The 22,144-nt window shown below is 39.3% G+C and overlaps 1 protein-coding gene across 1 annotated transcript; it reads right to left on the bottom strand.

Moving 5' to 3' along the window:
- Positions 1–6,390: 6,390 nt before the first annotated feature.
- LOC101827392 (olfactory receptor 1468-like) lies at positions 6,391–8,673 on the bottom strand. The gene is made up of 2 exons (XM_005088327.3): positions 8,660–8,673; positions 6,391–7,333 (listed from the first exon to the last, which is right to left on the bottom strand). Exons 1-2 carry the CDS (start codon positions 8,671–8,673, stop codon positions 6,391–6,393), a joined length of 957 nt encoding a protein of 318 aa, XP_005088384.3.
- Between the last annotated feature and the right edge of the window lie 13,471 nt (positions 8,674–22,144).

Consider the following 22,144-nt stretch of genomic DNA (forward strand, 5'->3'; position numbering starts at 1 on the left):
GAAAGTTTTCTTCTATGATTTTGTTGAATATGTTTTCTGCCCCTTTGAGGTAGATTTCTTCACCTTCTTCTATTATTCTTAGGTTTGGTCTTTTCATGGTGTCCCATATTTCCTGGATGTTTTGTGTTAAGGATTTGTTGGACTTCAGATTTTCTTTGGTTGATGAATCCATTTCTCCTAGTGTATCTTCAACACCTGAGATTCTCTTTTCCATCTCTTGTCTTCTGTTGGTAATGCTTGTATCGGTAGTACCTGACCCTTTGCCCTGTTTTTCTATTTCCAGGCTTTCTTCAGATTGTGGGTTTTTTTTATTGTCTCTGTTTCAGTTTTCAACCCTTGCACTGTTTGAATTGTTTCTTACAATTTTCGGTTTATCTTTTTGTCCATTTGTTGCATTTTATGAATTTTTTGGTTTGTTTTTTCTTCCAATTCCTGCATTTTTTGCTTTGTTTTTTTTCCATTACTTGCATTTTTGGTTTGTTTTTTCATGCATTTCTTTGAGGGATTTTCCTATATCTTCTTTTAGGGCCTCTATCATTTTCATGAAGTTGTTTGTAAGGTCATTCTCTTCTGCTTCATTTGCATTGGAATGTTGGAATCTTGCTGGTGTGGAGTCTTTAGAATCTGGGGGTGTCATATTTGTTTTTCTGTTGCTGACTGTGTTTTTGTATTGTCTGTTTCCCATCTCTTCTTCTAGTGGGTGCAGAAAGAGCCCCTTACTGGTCTAGTGGTTAGGGGACCAGAGTTCCCTTTTGGTGGGTGCTAGCAAGTCCAATACTCTGGTAAGTCTTGGCTTACTGATGATGCCCAGGCCTCTTTCTTCCTCAGCTACATGGCATCTCTCCATCAACTCCCTCTCTTGCTTCCTCTTCCAATAATTATCCTAGTCTCTCAGTCCTGATTATACTCCATGCCTGGTTACTGGCCAATCAGCATTTATTCATCAACCAATAAGAGAAACATATATTCACAGAATACAGAAGGATATCCCCAATCACTTTTATTTTCATTGAATTCTAGGAAGTCTTTAATTTCTTTCTTTATTTCTTCCTTGATCTAGTGGTGATTCAGTTGAGCATTATTCAATTTCCATTAGTTTGTAGGCTTTCTGCAATTAGTGTTGTTGTTGAATTTTAACTTTAAGCCATCATTATCTGATAAGATACATTGGGTTTTTCCATTTTTTTGTATTTGTTGAGGTTTGTGTGGTCAATTTTAGAGAAGCTTTCATGAGGTACTGAGAAGAAGACATATTCTTTTTTTACTGGTTTATCTGACAATATTCTTTAATTAAGTTTTAAATTCAAATAAAAAACAATCGTATTTTACATACCAATCCAAGTTCCCTCTCCTTCCTGTTATCCCACACCCGTATGTGTCCCCCATCTACTCCTCAGAGAGGGTAAGGTCTCCCATGGGGTTCATCTAAGTCTGTCACATCATTTGGGCCAGGACTGAGCCCCCCTATACCTAGGCTAGGAGAGTATCCCTTCAAAGTGAATGGACTCCAAAAAGCCTGTTTATGCACTAGGGATAAATACTGGCTCCACTGCAAGTGGCCACATAGACTTCCTGGGCCCTCAAACTGACACCCAGGTTCAGGGGGCCTGGTTTGGTCTTATTCTGTTTCTACAGCTGTCAGACTAGGGTTCATGAGCTCCCACTTGCTCAGGTCAGTTGTTTCTTTGGGTGTTCCTAGCATGGTCTTTGCTCATCATTCCTCCCTGTGTATAACTGGATTCTAGGAGTTCAGCTCAGTGCTTAGTTGTGACTCTCTTCTTCTGCTTCCATCAGCTACTGGATGAAGGCTCTAGGATGTCATATAAGGTAATCATCAATCTCATTAAAGATGAAGGACATTTAAGGCAGCCTCTTCACTATTGCTTAGATTCTTAGTCGAGGTCATCTGTAACATGAGGTTTTCTTGGTCTGGCTAGTCTAAGTATTTCACATGGTCTTCTCTTACCAGAGAAAGTTCCAGGGACCTATTACCCCTCGGCCTTCCTACATGTTGACAGCTCAGTGTGTCCACAGAGAAGAGAGCAATTTCCTGTTTGTTCTTGCTTATATACTGTTACTGCCTACTAAGTCACTTCTTGCCTGGATCACATGGTGACTTCTCTTTACTACATTTCCCAGAATTCTCCTCATCTCCTAGTCCCACCTCTCTTGCTTCCCTATGGTTCAACAGTGTTTTATTCATCAACTAATAAGAGAAACATATGTATAGAAGATTTCCTCCATCTGTCATCCTTGTGGATTCTCTGGACTTCTTCACTTTTTTTGTATATCAATTATTTTCATGTTTAGTCTTTTCATGGTGCCCCAGATTTCCTGGATGTTTTGTGTTAATAATTTATTGGATTTATCATTTTCCTTGACTGTTCAATCTATCTTCTCTAATTTATCTTCAATGACTGAAATTCTGTCTTCCATCTCTTGTATTTTGCTGGTTATGCCCAGCTTTTCCATTTGCAGAATTCTTTTGGTTTGTGTTTTCTTTATTGCTTCTATTTCATTCTTTAAGTCTTGGACTTGTTTGAATGTTTTTTCTTGTTTTTTTATGACTATCCTTAAGGGATTTATTGCTTTTTTTCCAATTCTTTGTCTTTTCCTCCATTTTTTAAGGGGATTTTTTTATTTCTTTTTTTCAGAGGCTCTATCATCTTCGTGAAGTAATTTTTAAGGCAATTTCCTTCTGCTTCATCTGTGTTCTTCTGTTCAGGTCTTGTTGATGTAGGACCCCTGGTTTCTGGTGGTGCCACATTGCTCTTTGTGTTATTGAATGTGTTCTTATATACTATCTACCATCTCTTCCTGCAATCAGTACAGGTGGGGCCTGTAGCTCTGGTGGTCACTCTTTCTCCACATAAAGTTGGGGTCTCTTATTCTGGGTGCAGTTGGGGCCTGTGGCTCTGGTGGTTGTCATCCCTCAAGATGGGGGTGGAAGTCTGTCTGGGTGGGGAAAGGGCAGGGGCTAGGGCCTAGAGAGCAGAGATCTCCAGCTAGGATCTCAGACACTCATCTGTACCTTACAAGTTCAAGACTTTTATGACAAAGCCTTCAAGTCTTTATAGAATGAAATTGAAGAAGATATAACAAAATATAAAAATGGTCAACCTACAAAAAGCAAGCTCCATAAAAATCCAACACAATTATTTGCAGACCTTGAAAGGACAAATTTGTCATATTGAAAAATATAAAAACTCAGGGTAGCTGAAGAGTCCCTCAAAATAAAAGTTCTGGAGGCATCATCATCACTGCTTTAAACCTGTACCGTAGAACTATAATAATAAAAACTGCATGGTTTTGGCATAAAAAGAAACACATTGATCAATGGAATAGAATTGAAGACCCAGACATGAATTCACATATATGTGGACACCTGTTTTTTTGATAGAGATACCCAAAATTTACAAGAGAAAAAAGAAAGCATCTTGAACAAAGGGTGCTGGTTTAACTAGATGTCAGCATGTAGAAGAATACAAAAAGATCTGTATTTATCACTAAGCACAAAACTCAAAACCAAGTGTATCAAATATCTCAACAATAAACTACACACTGCATCTGAAAATAGGGGATAGCCTTAGCACCGGAGACACTTTTCTGAATAGAACACCAATATCATAGACCCTAAGATCAACAATTAATAAATGGATCTCATGAAACAGAAAAGTTTCTTCTGTAAGACAAAGGATACAGTCAACAGGACAAAATAGCAGCCTACAGAGTGGGAAAAGCTTTTCACAAATTCCACACCTGATAGAGGATGGATATCCAAAATATATGAAGAACTGGAGAATCTAGACATCAATTAAACAAATAATCCAATTAAAAATGGAGTATAGATCTAAACAGAGAATTCTCAACAGAGTAATCTCAGATGACTGGGAAACACTTAAAGAAATGTTCAGCATCCTTGACCATCAGGGAAATTCAAATCAAAACTACTTTGAGATTCCATATTATACCTGTCAGAAAGACTGATAACAACAACACAATTGATAACTCTTGCTGGAGAGGATGTGGAGCAAGAGGAACAGTCTTCTGTTGATGAAGGGAATGCAGACTTATACAGCTACTGGGCATCAGTATTGCAGTTCCTCATAAAATTAGGACTAAATCTACTCCAAGACCCAGCTATACCACTCTTAAGTATATACACAAAAGACATTCTATCAAGGACACATGCTCAACTATGTTCATAGTGGCCTTATTCTCAATAGCCAGAGACCAGAAACAACCTAAAATGTTCCTCATATGAAGGGATGAGTAAAAAATGTGATATATTTACATAATGAAGTAGTCCTCAGCTATTTAACTGGCCATCTCTTTAACCAGGACAAGCTCCCAGTAGTGGAACTGGGACCACCAATTGTAACATGATAAAAGACCCAGAGATACTAGATATTGGTGTTCAGTGTGAAGAGCAGGGAAGCAAAACAGCTAAGCTACCAGAGAGCTCTTACCTCTAAAAGGGCTGGGATATTCCTATTATCAATGAGGCTAGAGAGTGAATACCTCATACTGAGTCCTTGCTCCTGCTTATATACTCCCTTAATTCTGGGATTAAAGTGTGTGATACCAGGTGCTAAGATCATCTTTGTGTGAGCTGTTTTTCTTTAGGACTTGGTCAATATTGTATAGCTCTTAGTGGCCTGAGATTCACAGAGATCTATCTACCTCTTAATCCTGAGTTCTAGGATTAAAAGTGTATACTACCACCTCCTAGCTTCTGGCTGCTGTTATTAAAGGTGTGTGCCTGGCTTCTATGACTTGTGACTGACTTTGCTTTCTGTATTATCAGGTAAGTTTTAACAAATCATAATTAATATATATATGTATGTATGTATGTATGTATGTATGTATGTATTTATATCATTATACCAATCCATCCACAAAACCTGCCAGGCCAGTACTGGCTGCAATATGTGCTGGGGCAATGGTGACTCAGAGCTTGTGGGAGTGGCCAACCAATGACTGGTTTAACTTTAGATCCAAGTAAAGACAGGGAATCCATTACCCACTGGGATGGCCAGGAACTGGAAGCTGGATGGCTCAGAGACCTAGGTTAGAACCAAACATGACCAACCAAGTAAAGGCAATGAAATTATTCCTAACAATATTCTGCTATAATAATAGACTGTTAGCTATCCCAATCATTAGAGAAGCTTCCTTTAGAAGTTGCTGGGAGCAGAAGTGGAGACGTACATCCAAACTTTAGGCAGAGCTTGGGGAACCCTGTAGATGATGGGGAGGAAGAATTGTTTGAGAAAGTAGTATCAAAAACTTCAGGAGAACATGACCCTTATCTAAGCAGAGCTCATGGGTTTTACAGAAACTGAAGCAGAAAACATGAAGCCTGAAGGTGTATGCACTAGGAACTCTGCATACATGCCGTGGTTGTTTAGCTTGGGGTTTTGTGGTACTCCTAACAGTAGGAGTTCTGGGATGTCTCTTACTCTTTCCTCTCTACCAAGATGCCTCATCCAGCCTCAATATAAGGGTATGTGCCTAGTCTTATTGCATCTCATATGCTGTCCAGCTGATATCCCTGAGTGGCCTGCTCTTTTCTGAAAGGAAATGGTGTTGGGGAAGTCCTGTGTATATGTCAATAAAACACTATTGGCCAATAGGGAAACAAGATAGGTGGGACTAGGAATCCAGGAGGACTCTGGGTAGGAGAAACACGGGGAGTCAAGATGTAACGCCATGGGGTAGGAAGCCCGGAAATTTCTCTGGTAAGAGAAATACTTAGATTAACAATTATGGGATAAATATTTAAGTCAGAGCTAGACAGTAAGAAACAAGCAAGGCCAACAGCTTCATAATTAATATAGCCTTCTGTGTGTTTATTTGGGACTGATGCGGCTGTGGAACCAGACTGGTGGGAAGGCTTCCCTTTACAAAATGGAGGAAGATGGATCTGGGAGAGAGGGGAAGTAGGACAGGGACTGGGAAAGTGGAGGGAGGAGAAGCTGTGGTAAGGATATAATGTGCTAGAAAAAAATAAACAGAAAAAGATTACTGAGCACCAACATGATCAAGGTATCTCATTTATTCATATTGAAAAGTGTATAGCTTTCAACACAAATTTGCATAAAATCACAAAATTTTATGATAACAAAAAAATCTAAGGAATGCAGATCTGAAGAAACAGTGGCTCTTACCTAATGATTTTCTAGAATCACACATGAAAGACAGAGGGTGGCATCAATGAGTCACTAAGGTCCCATTTCTTAACTGACTACTTCGAAAACCTACTGCTTTCAGTGGAAATATTATGTAGTATGTTATTGAATGTGTGTCTCATTTCACAGATGCATTTTGTAATACTGATAACAACATATTTGCTAGATAAATTTAAAAATTAGTAAAACAGCATTGTCATTATAAAGACATTTTCTTCTTGCAAAGAACTCTTATCAGGGCCTCTTTTATATCTCTGTTCCTCAGGCTGTAGATGAAGGGATTCAGCATGGGAGTCACCACAGTGCACATCATGGCCATGGCAGTCTCCTTCACAGTTGAATTATTAGCTGATGGAAATATGTAGAGACCAATAATTGTCCCATAGAATAGTGAGACTACACACAGGTGGGAGCCACAGGTGGAGAAGACCTTGTGGATAATCCGCGTGGATGAGACCTTTAGGATTGACTGGACAATTCCTACATAGGACACAATGATGAGTAAGAATGGGATGATGCTAACAAGCCCTCCCATGATAAATATCATCAATTCATTAATATGAATATCTGAACAGGCCAACTTGAGCAAGGCAGATATGTCACAGAAAAACTGGGGGATCACATTTTTCTCACAGAATGACAATCTAGCCAAGAGTAGAGTGTGCAACATGGAATACAGCATGGTAAGTACCCAGCACAACACCATCAGACACATACAGAGCTTGGGGCTCATGATGGTGGTGTAATGGAGTGGGAAACAGATGGCCACATAGCGATCATAGGCCATGACCACAAGAAGGAAGCTCTCCATGTCTCCAAAAACCATTAAAAAGTACATTTGTGTCAGACAGCCTGCATAGGAAATGGATGGCTCCTTGCTCTGCATGTTTTGTAGCAATTCAGGCATTGTGACAGAAGAGAAGCAGAGGTCAGAGAAGGACAAGTTGCTGAGAAACAAGTACATGGGTGTGTGGAGATGGGAGTCCAGTAGAATGACGATGATGATGATAAGATTCCCCAGGACAGTGGTGAGGTACATTGCCAGGAACAGGGCATAGAACAGGTGCTGGTGCTCTGAGGGGATGGGCAGGCCCAGGAGGAGGAACTTGGAGATGACAGTTTGGTTGTTCATTATCATTTTTCTGTCTCCAGCATCCTAACTAGAAAATATCATGGTCCCTTAAAATTCAAAGTAAAAGTGAACATATATCTAGGATACATATTTTATAGCAATGTATCTGACAGTTATCATTGTAAGTATAACCCCAAATTCCAATTGTCTGTAATAATATATTTTTATAAATATTGTATAAATAATATACATTAATGAGTTTGCAACTTCTTTTAGTAGCTTTTCATCTCCCATCCTTCCCTAGACATTTTTATTCATTTCTACTGAGATACTAAATGGACTAATGCTTCTCTCTCCTGTCTGCACATCCCAAGTAGCTGCTGTTTATTTATATCTTGCTCTGCTATTTTTCATATTGATGTTCTTGAAGAAATTGATAAGCTTTAGTATCATATTTTATATAAATTTCAAGAAAATTTCACATACTCTAATGCCTTAGATTACCATTTCAAAATCAGGCATGCACGTCTCTGTAACATACAGATTTCTGTTCACTAATCATCTTCCCTCCACTGTATGCATGTATGACAGGCACCGTGGGCAAATTCCCCAAGTGAAATTTATATCTTTGTTGTCTTCCAAAGCATTCCTCATTCTCTTACTTCCCCATTCTCCCACAGTATAGTAAAATAAATTCATGTTTGAGTCAGAAATCTGTGAATTTCAATCCATTCATTTTACCTTACCTCAAACTGCTGTTATACATTATACAGAGTCTCTCTTCATTCTCCTCTTTCATTCATCGTTTTCTGAGATTATATCTACATATCAGGATCACACCTTGTCGTCACAGGAATACAGAAGCAGACTCAGTTCATGTTCATGTTCTTATGTTTTCTGACCCTTCTCTTCTTCAACCTGCTTCATTTTCACTGTGGCACTCTAACAGAGGAGTTCCAACAGCTCTTTTCTGATTTATTCTTTGGATTACCACTGTTGCTCAGAGGATAAGGACAAATCTCCTGTCATAGACAGTAACATTGTTTCATTATCCGGTCATTAATACCGTTTCATTATCTCATGTGTACCAATGGTATATACACATATGGTCTCACATTGACACTTGAATTTCTCTCTATCAACGCTGTGATAAAAACTCTTAATCTCCCAATTTTAGAGTTTCTTCACCACTTGCTTATTACTCCCCCCTTTCCTCTTCATATGGTCCATCCTCATTCATATGTACAGATAATTGCTTATCACATACACAGCAAAATTTACCCTGTCTTCCCATTCCAAGTAAGAACTTCAGCCATGTTCCATTGCATCCTACACATATTCCATGCACTTAATATTTTGATTACTGCTTTAAGCTATTTTTCCATCAATTGTAAACTGTAAGCAGGACATACCACACATGACTTCATTCCAAATGGTTGTTCACAGTCATTCTTAACCTCCAACTAGGGCCTGTGCCTGTGCCCATTAATGAATTTTGGCTGTGAACATTTGTACCTGGTACTCAAACTGATAGACATTCCTTTATGATAATCAACTTTGTATGGAAAACCAAAAGACCCAGGATAGCCAAAACAACCCTGTACTGACCCGTACAGCATGGAACAGTCAACGTAAGACCAGGGACACGTAGGAGAAAATGAAGGACAGGGGGTACAGGAACAGATGGCAAGACAAGATTCTGATCAAGCTGACAACCTTTACTAATCCCAAAGAGATTTATATTGTTGCACCCTTCCCCCATGGGGGTCTGTCTGCTTGTGCTAGGGGCTTTTAGCTAAACACTTCCCATCCCCTCCTCTCAGAATTGCCTGCAGCAAGTTCCTGTTATCCATCCTTTGTTTAAATGCTAATTCCTGTTTTGGGCACACCTTTTGCTGGAGGGCCCTGGGAACAGAGGCTTCCACCATGGGGATTTTCCACCATGCTGGCCTTTAGTATTTAAGGCTCTACCCCTGCAAGAATAAATGCCATTCTCCTTGTAAGAATGAGCCACTGTCTTTGTCTTCGTTTTACATCCTTAGCCCTTAGCCCTTAGCCTCGGATAGTTGTGAAGTTTGGTAGCATCATAGCCAAAAACACACCTGAGGCTCACTACATTATATAGGATCTTAGGCGGGAAGTGAGGAGGGGAGGGAATGGGGGTGTTAACTGCAGCTTCCATGAGCCTGGCAGAGCAAAGGTCAGAGGGAGTGTTAGGCCATCCTGTGTTGCCTGGTAACCTAACTGTAGGTTTTATCTTTCACAATCTACCCTCTATTACTCAAGCCTATAGCCTGAGTGACTTGGTAATTTTCACTAGGCTTAATCTTTAACTGATGGGTAAGATGAGAGTATGTTTTCTCAGAACTTGCTTCCTACCCTAAGAGGTGGTATTTCTGCAGTGTGGTCTGGAGTCATGTCATCTCTAGGAGGACATGAAAATGCTAGGGATGGTCCTTGACTCTGTACAATAAAAGAACTTCCAGAGGCGTCACCATCCCTGACTTCAAGCTCTATTATAAAGCTATAGTCCTGAAAACAGATTTGTATTAGAACAAAAGTAGACCAGTAGACCAATGGAATAGAAGTGAAAACCCTAATATTAACCCACACACCTACAAATACTTGATTTTTGACAAAGAAACTAAAATTATACAATGGAAATAAAGAAAGCATCTTTAACAAATGATGCTGTCATAACTGGATGCTGGCATGTAGAAGATTGCAGATAGATCTGTGTCTATTGCGATACACAAAACTTAAGTCCAAATGGATCAAAGACCTTAACATAAATCCATCCACACTGAACCTCTTAGAAGAGAAAGTGGGAAGTACAGCTTCCTGAACATACCACCAGTATAGCAAAGACACTGAGATTGACAATTAATAAATGGGACCTCCTGAAACTGAGAAGATTCTGTAAGGCAAAAGACACAGCCAACAAGACAAAAAGGCAGCCCACAGAATGGGAAAAGAAATTCACTAACCCCACATCTGACAGAGGGCTGATCTCCAAAATTTGCCAAGAGCTCAAGAAGCAAGTATCCAAAACAACAAATGATTCAATTAAAAAGTGGGGTACAGAACTAAATAGAGAATTCTCAATAGAAGAGTCTAAAATGGCAGAAAGACACTTGAGAAAATGCTCAACATCCTTAGTCATCAGGGAAATGCAAATCAAAACAGCTCTGAGATACCATCTTACTCCTGTCAGAATAGTTAAAATAAAAACCAAATCAATGACAGTTTATGCTGGAGAGGATGTGGAGAAAGAGGAATTCTCCTCCCCTGCTGGTGGGAGTGCCAACTCATACAGCCACTTTGGATATCAGTATGGAGATTCATCAGGAAAATGGGAATCAGTCTACCACAAGATCCAGCAATTCCACTCTTAGGCATCTACCCAAAAGATGCACATTCATACAACAAGGACATCTGTTTCACTATGTTCATAGCAGCATTATTTGTAATAGCCAGAACCTGTAAGCAACCTACATGTCCCTCAACTGAAGAGTGGATAGAGAAATATGGTACACCTACACAATGGAGTACTACTCAGCAGAAAAAAAAACAATGGAATCTTGAAATTTGCAGGCAAATGGATGGCACTAGAAGAAACCATCCTAAGTGAGGTAACCTAGTCACAAAACCACAAACATGACCCTCCATCCAGTGACTGGTGAAAACAGAGTCAGACACCCACACTGAATTGAACTCCTGGATCCCAGTTACAGAGAGGAAGGAGTGATGAGCAAAGAGGTCAAGACCACGCTAGTGAAACCCACAGAAACAGCTGACCTGAACAAGGGGGAGCTCTTGAATCCTAGACTGATGGCTGAGAGGCCAGCATGGGATTGATCCAGACCCCCTTAATCAGGGTGTCAGTGAGGAGGCCTCAGTAATCTATGGGACCTCAGGTAGTAGACCAGTATTTATCTCTGGCATAGGAATGGACTTTGGGATCACATTCCATATAGAGGGATGCTCTCTCAGTTTGCACACATGGAGGAGGGCCTAGGCCTTGCCCTGGATGATAGGACAGACTTTGGATATCCCCCATGGAAGGCCTTACCCTCCCCGGGGAGTGGAGTGGGGATTGGGTGGGGACTTGGGAAAGTTGTGGGATCGGCGGAGGGAGAGGGGGCTGGGATTGACATTTGAAGCAACCTTGTTTCTAATTTAAATAAAAATAATAATTAACAAAACAAACAAATTCCTTTCATTTCAAATATATAAAAATCCCCATTTAAATAGAAAGATTTTACCAGTTAGGCCTAAGTCTTGCACTATATAATGAGTGTCAGAGATCTAATGTTGCAGTTCTACAGTGTTAGGGTTAGTAGTTTGTACCATTCCTCAGTAATAATGCTGATTCCAAATCATAGCCACATGCATATCAACAAAATGTCATCGATATTGGTACAGTAGACAGATATGATGAAAATTTTTATATGGAATTGACAGAGTTAATTTGAAATTGTCACTTGATTTATTCCTCAGATGTCTATGTTATTTGGTGGCTAATTTATGTATCAAGTTGGTTAAACACAATGTCAAGTTTTGAAAAATACTAGTTGCTATGAAGACAGTCTATAAATGTCATTTAATCTGTAGACTCTGACTAAAGTAACTAACACTTTATAAGATGATAATCTTCAAACAGTCAGATGAAGGAATTAGAGGACAAGGACAGTTCACTGCAGAAAAGTTTTCATATTTTGCTTTATACACAAGTTTTTAATCCTTCACTCTTCTCAGTGACTCCAAAGTTCTATACAATATTTCCAATGTTATTATCAGCCCCTAACACTGGGCAGTCTGTGTATTAAGTCACATTCATGTATATGTGTTTGTGTTTGTGTTTGTGTGTGTGTGTGTGTGTGTGTACATGTTTGTGTGCATGCACTCCAACACACACACCACAAACACATATGTGTTAATCTGATTCTTGACAACCCTAGCTAATTAATCTATCCCATGTCCCAAATGTCACAAAAGATGGTAAACATCAAGAGATTTAAGTAACTTTCTCTTAAATAGAACAACTGATTGCATCTTCATAGACTGTGTTTAATACAACTGAATAAAGAGTTTGAACACTGAGACATTATAGTTTAGCATGGCAGAAGAGGAAAGCATGCAGTAAAAATATATCATGGACCATTTACAAAGATGCTCTCCTTATGCATATCCAAGACTGGCCTCAAACATGCAGAACTCCTGCTTCTGCTTCCCAAGCACTGGAATTACAGGCATGTGCCACCATGCCCAGTTTCTCTTTCTGCAAATGAACAGTCCCTTCATGTTAGGTGGGCACGTGTGCAAAGATTACAAGCCCAAGAAATCACTACCAACTGTTGTCACTGATGGGCCAATGGAGTTCCTACCATCTTCAGATATTCTGCCTACCATTCTCAAATTAACCAGCACATAAAAATCACAAGGGATATGTTTCTAGCATTTGGGACATAGTGTATCATCCAAGATTCTTTAGCAGTACTGATTTTGGTTGAGTAGCTTTCACTGTATATTTTACATGACCACCCAGATGATATTTATGTGATCCTTGATGGAGTGTGCTTAGAAGCAAACACAGATGTTAACACTAAAACACAGATTTGTTAACTTGTGCAGACAAAACTAATGACCATCTTGGGAAGGACATTATTCAGAGTTTAAGATACCACAGTGGAAAGTATAGGAAAACATGAGTAATTGTAATGAACCCATTCATATAAAAGTGGTTAGACGATGGGACACTTTTCCAATGATATGAAGTCTTGAGAGACAGAGAAAAAAGAATGTTACCATACCTGGAAAACTGCCCTGCATCTCCCTGGAAATTCATGTGGAGTGACAGCTAGACACTGTCTTATTTTCCTTATGTAGCCACTTTTGCAGAGGCTGATTCAAAGCTTCTGGTTCATATCCCACTCACTTTCATTTTATTTGCAGGCACAGGAACTAGTGGCCTCTGTACTCTTTACCTATTTGCACCATCCCTACCCATGTCCCACTGATGACATCTTCAGGCCTTAGGGACTCTGCATCCCATAGGAGTCCAGATCCTGTATAACTAATTAAAGACATAGAAATAACTCAGGACCTCTCTAGGACCAATTTACCTCCAGGATCTCTAGTGGAGACCAATTATAGTCACTGATTACTTCTTCCTACACTTAGGAAAGGTAGAATTTAAACAACAAAAACCCACAAACTAAACAAATAAACAAATAAAAAGCAACCAGAAAGCCAAAAAAGCATGGAAGGGTGCATACTCATTGACTGTTGGAGGTATTAACAGAGATTCTGATCTACTGGATCCCACTTTCATTTTTCTCTCTCTCCTTTTTTTTTTTGTCTTTTTACACATGTTACCTTCAGTTCCCTCTACCTCCCCTCCTCCCCCAGCCTTCCACCCCAGTCCATCCCCCCTCCACTACTCAGGGAGGGTAAGGGCTTCCATGAGGGATTTTCACAGTCTGTCATATCATTCTGGGCAGAGCCTGGGTCCTCCCCCAATGTGTCCAGGCTGAGAGAGCATCCCTCCATGTAGAATGGGCTCCCAGAGTGTATTTGTCTGCCAGGAATAAATACCGCTCTACTTTTCAAGGTCCCACAGATTGCTGAGGCCTCTTCTCTGACACCCAGGTTCGGGGGTGTGGGTCTGGGTCAGTCCCATGCTGGCCTCTTAGTCCTCATTCTGGGGTCCTTGCATTCCCCTTTTTAGGTCAGCTGCCTCTGTAGGTTTTGCTAGCCTGATCTTGATTCTTTTGCTATTCACGCCTCTTTGCAACTGGGTTCCAAGAGTCCAATTCGGTTTTTAGCTGTGGGTGTCTGCCTCTGATTCCATCAGCTACTGGATGAGGGTTTTAGGATGGCATATAAAGTTGTCATCAATCTCATTATCATGGGAGGGCATTTAAGGTAGCCTTAATGCCAGTTAGTGTCATTGTAGATCTGTGAAGATCTCACTAGTGTCAGATCTCTCCTTCAACTTATAATGGCTCCCTCTATTATGGTATCTCTCATCCTTCTCTATTCTTACCCTGGCTCAACTTTCCTGCCCTCCCTATGTTCTCCTCTCCCCTCCTGCCCCCCCTGCCCTGCTCCTTTTCCAACTACCCCTCGCTGCTCCCAATCCAATTAGGAGATCTCATCCCATAACTCTCCTCTGGGTTACCATGTATATCTCTCTTAGGGTCCTTCCTGCTTCCCAGACTCTTTGGTGGTAGGATTGTAGGCTGGAAATTCCCTGCTCCACATCTAAAGTCCATATATGAGTGAGTACATACCATGTTTGTCTTTTTGTGACTGGGTTACCTCACTCAGGATGGTTTCTTCTAATGCCATCCATTTGCCTGCAAATTTCAAGATTCCATTTATTTTCTGGTGAGTAGTGCTCCATTGCGAAGATGTACCACATTTTATCTATCTACTCTTCAGTTGAGGGACATCTAGGTTGCTTACAGGTTCCGGCTATTACAAATAATGCTTCTATGAACATAGTTGAGAAGATGTCCTTAATTGTATGAGTGTACATCATTTGGGTATGTGCCTAAGAGTGGAATTGCTGAATCTAGTGGTTGGCTGATTTCCATTTTCCTGAGGAATCTCCATACCGATCTCCATCGAGGAGGCTGCACAAGTTGGCCTTCCCACCAGCAGTGGAGGAGTGTTTGCTTTTTTCCCCATTCTCTCCAGCATAAAATGTATAAGTGGTTTTGATTTTAGCCATTCTGATGGGAGTGAGACAGTAATTCAGAGTTGTTTTGATTTGCATTTCCCTGATGACTAAGGATGTTGAGCACTTTCTCAAGTGCCTTTCAACCATTTTAGATTCCTCTATTGAGAATTCTCTTTTTAGTTCTGTACCCTACTTTTTAATTGGATCCTTTGGTGTTTTGGAGACTTATTTCTTGAGTTCTTTGCAAATTTTGGATATCAGCCCTCTGTCAGATGTGGGGTTAGTGAATATCTTTTCCCATTCTGTGGGCTGTCATTTCATCTTGCTGACTGTGCCCTTTGCCTTACAAAAGCTTCTCAGTTTCAGGAGGTCCATTTATTAATTGCCGATCTCAGTGTCTGTGCTACTGATGTTATGTTCAGGAAGTGGTCTCCTGTATCAGTTGGTTCAAGGGTACTTCCCACCTTCCCTTCCAAGAGGTTCAGTGTGGCTGAATACATGTTGTGGTCTTTGATCTATTTGGACTTAAGTTTTGTGCATGGTGATAGATATGGATCTATCTGCTGTCTTTTACATGCCAGCATCCAGTTACTCCAGCACCATTTGTTGAAGATACTTTCTTTTTTCCATTGTATAGTTTTAGCTTCTTTCTCAAAGATTAGGTGTTCAAAGGTGTGTGAATTGATATCAGGGCCTTCGATTCTATTCCATTGGTTTACCTGTCTGTATTTGTGCCAATACCAAGCTGTCAGGACTATAGCTCTATAATAGAGCTTGAAGTCAGGGATGGTGATGCCTCCGGAAGTTCCTTTATTGTACATGGTTGTTTTGGCTATCCTGTGTCTTTGTTTTTCCATATAAAGTTGAGGATTGTCTTTCGAGAGCTGTGAAAAATTGTTCTGGTATTTTGATAGCAATTGCATTGAATGTGTAGATTGCTTTTGGTAAAATTGCCATTTTTTACTATGTTGATCCTACCTATGCAAGAGCATGGGGGATCTTTCCATTTTCTGGTATCTTCTTTAATTTCTTTCTTTAGAGTCAACGTTCTTGCTATACAGGTCTTCCACTTGTTTGGTTCATGTTATCCCCAGATATTTAATGTTTGGGACTATTGTAAAGGGTGATGTTTCTCTGATTTCTTTCTCAGCCCAATTATTGTCTGTATATAGTAGGGCTACTGATTTTTTTTGAGTTAACCTTACATCCTAACACTTTGCTGAAGGTGTTTATCAGCTCTAGGAGTTCCCTTGCAGAGTTTTTCAGGTCACTTACGTAAACTATCATATCATCTGCAAATAGTGAAAGTTTGACCTCTTCTTTTCCAATTTGTATTCCTTGATCTCTTTTTGTTGTCACATTTCTCTAGCTAGAACTTCAAGTACAATATTGAAGAGATATGGAGAGAGTGGATGGCCTTGTCTTGTTCCTGATTTTAGAGGAATTTTATTGACTTTCTCTCCATTTAGTTTGATGTTAGCTGATTGTTTACTGTATATTGCTTTTATTATGTTGAGGTAAGTTCCTGTTATCCCTGATCTCTTTAGGACCTTTATCATGAAGGGATGTTGGATTTTGCCAAAGGCTTTTTCAGCATCTAATGAGATGATCATGTGGTTTTTCCTTTGCAGTTTGTTTATATGGTGGATTACACTGATAGATTTTCGTATGTTGAACCATCCCTGCATCCCTGGGATGAAGCCTACTTGATCATGGTGGATGATTTTTCTGATGTGCCCTTGAATTCATTTTGCTAGTATTTTATTGATCATTTTTGCATCAGTGTTCATGAAGTCTAATTTGTTAGATACTGAGTTGTTTGCTACACCAGCTTGTTTCTTGGGTCTGTTTGATTGGAAAATCTTTTCTCAACCCTTTGCTCTGAGGTAATGTCTGTCTTTGACATTGAGATGTGTTTCTTGTGTGCAGCAGAAGGATGGGTGCTGTCTTCTTATCTATTCTGTTAGTCTGTGTCTTTTTATAGGCAAGTTGAGACTGTTGACATTGAGGGACATTAATGACAATTGATTGTTGCTTCTTGTTTGTTTTGTGTTTATTGGTGGTGGTATTATTGTGTGTGGGTTTCCCTCCCTTTTTCTTTTGGTGTTTGGTAAAGTGAGATTATCTATTGCCTATGTCTTTGTGAGTGTAGTTATCTTTGTTAGATTGAAATTTTCCTTTCAGTACTTTCTGTAGGGGCTGGGTTTGTGGATATGTATTGTTTAATTTGGTTTTGTCATGGAATATCTTGTTTTCTCCTTCTATGGTAATTGCAAGCTTTTCCGGATACAGTAGTCTGGGTTGGCATCCTTGTTCCCTTAGCATTTGTAGGACATCTCACCAGGATCTTCTGACTTTCATAGTTTCCATTGAGAAGTCAGGTGTAATTTGGATAGGTCTGCCTTTATATGTTACGTGGCCTTTATCTTTAGCTGCTCTTAACATTTTTTCCGTATTTTGTATGTTTGATGTTTTGTTTATTATGTGACGAAGGGACTTCTTTTTCTGGTCCAGTCTATTTGGTGTTCTGTAAGATTCTTGTATTTTCATAGGCATATCGTTCTTTAGGTTAGGAAAGTTTTCTTCTATGATTTTGTTGAATATATTTTATGTACCTTTGAGCTGTATTTCCTTGCCTTCTTCTATACTGATTACTCTCAGGTTTGGCTTCTTCACAGTGTCCCATATTTCTTTGATATTCTGTGTTATGGATTTGTTGTACTTGAGATTTTCTTTGGTCAATGACTGTATATCCTTCAACACCTGAGATTCTTTCTTCCATCTCTTGTATTCTATTGTATATCCTTCAACACCTGAGATTATTTCTTCCATCTCTTGTATTCCAGCATCCCCTCATTCTGTTTTTTTCTTTTTTTTGGTAGCATTGCTATTTTTTTATTTTATTATTTAATTTTAAATAGCCTGCTTCACATGTCAATCCCAGTTCCCTCTCCCTCCCCTCCTCTCTTTATTAATTCTATTTCGTTTTTCAAGACTTGGACTGCTTGGCTTTTTTCCCTTCACTTGTTTGTTTGGTTTTTCTTGACTCTCTTTAGATTCTTTAAGTGATTTGTTTATTTCTTCAATTTTTTTGGTTTGTTTTTCTTCTATTTCTTTAAGGGATTTCTTGGTTTCCTCTTTGAGGGTCTCTATTATCTTCATAAAATAATTTTTAAGGTCTGTCTCTTCTGCTTCATCTATGTTGTGCTTTTCAGTTCTTGCTGGTGTGGAGTCTCTAGATTCTGGTGGAGTCATATTGGTCTTTCTATTACTGAGTGTGTTCTTATACTGTTGTCTTCCCATCCCTTCTTTGAGTGGGTGTAGGTGGGGTCTCCCTGTCTCCACTGGTCTCACTGAAGCCAGGCTTGCAGGTGTGGGGAGAGCCTGGGATGGGGTCTGGAAAGACTCAAGTCTTTCTTATGTTGGTGGGTACTCTGGATTCCAGGATAGGCCCTGGAAGATGGAGGGAGCTGGTGATGGGTGGGGAACGGGTCCCCAGGAGGACCCAAGCTCACCTGAAGCCAGGCGCAGGTGTGGGGAGAGCCGGGAACTGGGTCTGGTTCTTTCCTTTGTATCCCACTTTCTTAGGGGGAGAAATGCATATGGGTGACTGGAAAACCACCCCAAATGATCAGGCCTTATTTTGATTGTTAATGACTTAAAGTGTCTCATACAACAAATAGTTATACAAGGAGCCGCCAGAAGTTTTTATATTTTTGTTTTGAGCCTAGCCTTGATTGTTTGATCCATCTTTCTAGCCCATCCAATTCAGTATGTGGGTTAATATCAGGGTTTTCAATTCCATTCATTTGTCTACCTGTCTATTTTGTGCCAATACCTAGTAGAAGAGCTTGAAGTCAGGGACAGTGATGCCTCTGGAAGTTCATTTATTGTACAGGGTTGTTTTGGCTATCCTGGGTCTTTTGTTTTTTCATATAAAGTTGATTATTTTTCAAGATCTGTGAAGAATTGTGCTGGTATTTTGATGCAGATTGCATTGAATTTGTAGATTGCTTTTGGCAAGATGTCCATTTTTACTATGTTGATCCTACCTATCCAAGAGCATGGGAGTTCTTTCTATTTTCTGGTATCTTCTTTCTTTCTTTAAAGACTCAAAATTCTTGCTATACAGGTGTTTTACTTGTTTGGTTATCATTACCCCAAGATATTTTATATTGTTGTGACTATTGTAAATTGTGATGTTTCTCTGATTTTTTTCCTCAGTACATTTATGGTCTGCATATAGTAATGCTACTGATTTTTTTTGAGTTAATCTTGTACCCTGCCACTTTGCTGAAGGTGTTTATCAGCTATAGGAGTGACTGTGTTTTTTAAATTGTCTCTATTTCAGCTTTCAAACCTTGCATTGTTTGAATTGTTTCTTGCAATTTTTTTGTCTTTTCTTTCATTTCTTTAAAGGATTTTCTCATTTCATCTCTTAGGGTCTTTATCATCTTCATGAAATTGTTTATAAGGTCATTCTCTTCTGCTTCATCTCTATTGCAATGTTCAGTTCTTGCTGGTGTAGAGTTCCTAGCCTCTGGTGGTGACATATTGGTTTTCTGTTGTTGAATGTGTTTTTATATTGTCATCTTTTCATCCCATCTTCCAGTGAGTACAGGTGGGGTCCCTTCCTCTCCTGGTGGATACGGGTCCAATGTTTTCTTCGGGTGTGTGCATGCAGGTCCACTACTATGATGGGTCTCATGGTGGGTGCAGACAAGTCAGAGGAACTTCCTTTCCTGGTGGGTGGGAGCTGGATTAAGACAGTTCTGTCAGCAGACTCATGGTTGCTTGGTGAGCTGGGGCGAGTCAACCTGCCTGCAGTCCTCAGTCCAGGATATCTCAGAGTCTTGCTTCTTTTTTTTTTTTAATAAATCTTTATTAGAGTTAACACAAATACCTACAGTACAGAGTCAATACTAGGTGTTTTGAGATTTTTCTCTCCCAGTGCAATTAATCCAAAACTCTTTATTTAATCTGAGGCAAACTTTTCGGGCAAGGGCAAAAATAAGCCACAGTCTTCACCAAAATATCACAAGATCAGTCCCTAGGAACATACTAACATTCCTCTCCTTTGAAATCTCTTGAGCCAGACCCCACAGTTCAAATAATCCCCCAAACCACTGTCTTCCATATTGTTACTAGGATGACCTATTTAAATCCACTTTAATTGTTCAACTGCTATTTCTTTATAGTTCCAAAGTTCGTATTCCTCTACACCAAAACATGGGTGTGGCTATCACAGCAATTCCCCAATCCCTGGTACCAACTTCTGTCTTAGGGTTTCTGATGCTCTCAAAACACAATATAACCATGGAAACTCTTAGAAAGGAAAACATTTAATATGACTTGGCTTACAGTTTCAGAGGTTGGGTGGAACATGGCTCTGCATGTTCTTTAGCAACTTGGGCATTGTGACAGAGGAGAAGCAGAGTTCAGAAGAGGACAAGATGCTGAGAAACAAGTACATGGGTGTATGGAGATGGGAGTTCAGTAGAATGAGGATGATGATGATGAGGTTCCCCAGGAACAGGGCATAGAACAGGTGTTGGTACTACATAACTCCTACCTCTTAAATTCATGGAATAGTGTGGAATAGTTAGAGGACCAAGACATCTGCTACAAAATAATGTTTTCCATGTAAGACAGAGATGCTACACCTAGAAATTATCAGCAGTGTGGCTTCCTAAATGTGGCCATCAGAATGATAATACCAGCTGACATTCTAACAGGAATGGGTGAATATCTTAAAGTCCCACCACTAGATGGGTAGCTACAGGCAATTAATGACTGCCAAGAGAGGGTCATTCTTTATCAGGAATGAGCCCCTGATAGGTTGGTTATCCAGTTCCCTGTGATCACCCCTACATACATATATGCATGAGCAACTCTAAATGGACTTAGAAGACTGTATAGATGTGCATATATGTATACTTATAACAGTAATAAAAAGAGGTCATGAATTTTGGAGAGACAGTCAAAAGTGGGAGTAGTTGTTCAGGAAGAAGAAGGGCTAGAAAAGATGTAACTTTTAACAATATTAATGTATGAAAATTAAGCAAAATGTTTTAATTAAATAATAAAAATAAATCTTTTAAAATGTAAAGTAAAAAAATTGAAGTAAGCAAGACATAATAAGATAAATGTTGGGTGTTTTCTCTCATTTGTGGATTTTACATTAAAATTTTTATTTTATTATTTTTAACTCTGCATAAGTGTCTCTGTGTGAATGTCCTCAAAAATCATAGTCATCATATGTTCCCGGAGCGGAGGTTACAGGTTTTTTGATCAACTTTGTGTGGATGCTCAAAAACAAAACTTAAGACTTCTTCAAGAGAGTACATGCTTTCAGTTGCTGAGCCATCTCTCCAGTCTTGCTTCTAGATGGTTTATCTCTCTATCTGTCTTTCTTTCTGTTTGCCTGTCTATTCCTGTCTATCATCTATCTCTCTATCTCTCTATATCTATCTATCTATCTATCTATCTATCTATCTATCTATCTATCTATCTATCCATCTATCTGTCTGATCCTAAACTTTAAAGGTGCAATAGGAAATTAAGTAAAATACTTCAACGCATAAATAAGTGCAGGGTAGGACTTTCTGAAAACAACTCGCATGACACAGGAAATAATCCCAAGAATTGAGAAATGGTACATAGGAAATTCAAAAGCTTTTTCCAACTTACAGGGTCAAGAAATAGGTTACAGAATGGTGGATTTTTTTCTCAACTACATACCAAGATATGATGAATATTTAGGATACATTAATAACTGAAAGTAACTGAACAGTACAAACACCAAATAATCTAGCTGAAGAAACACAAAATTGAGAACAAACATCTGAGAAAGATGCTTTTCTGAGTTTGGGCCACTTCACTCAGAATGGCTGTTTCAAACTCTGTGTTTACCTATAAATTACATGATTTCATTCTTCTTAACAGCTGAATAATATTTCATTATGTAAATGTACCTCATTTTCATTATTCACTCATTAGTTGATGGACATCTACCACAGGGGTTGTCAACCTGTGGGTCACGACACTTTTGGAGTGTTGAGTTACCCTTCACAGGGATTATGTATCAGATATCCTGCATTTCAGATATTTTACATCACGATTCATAATAGTAACAAAATTACAGTTCTGAAGTAGCAATGAAAATAATTTTATGATTTGAATTAACATAACACA

This window comes from Mesocricetus auratus, unplaced genomic scaffold (assembly GCF_017639785.1).
Source record: "Mesocricetus auratus isolate SY011 unplaced genomic scaffold, BCM_Maur_2.0 Super-Scaffold_100007, whole genome shotgun sequence".
In the NCBI taxonomy this organism is placed as follows: domain Eukaryota; kingdom Metazoa; phylum Chordata; class Mammalia; order Rodentia; family Cricetidae; genus Mesocricetus; species Mesocricetus auratus.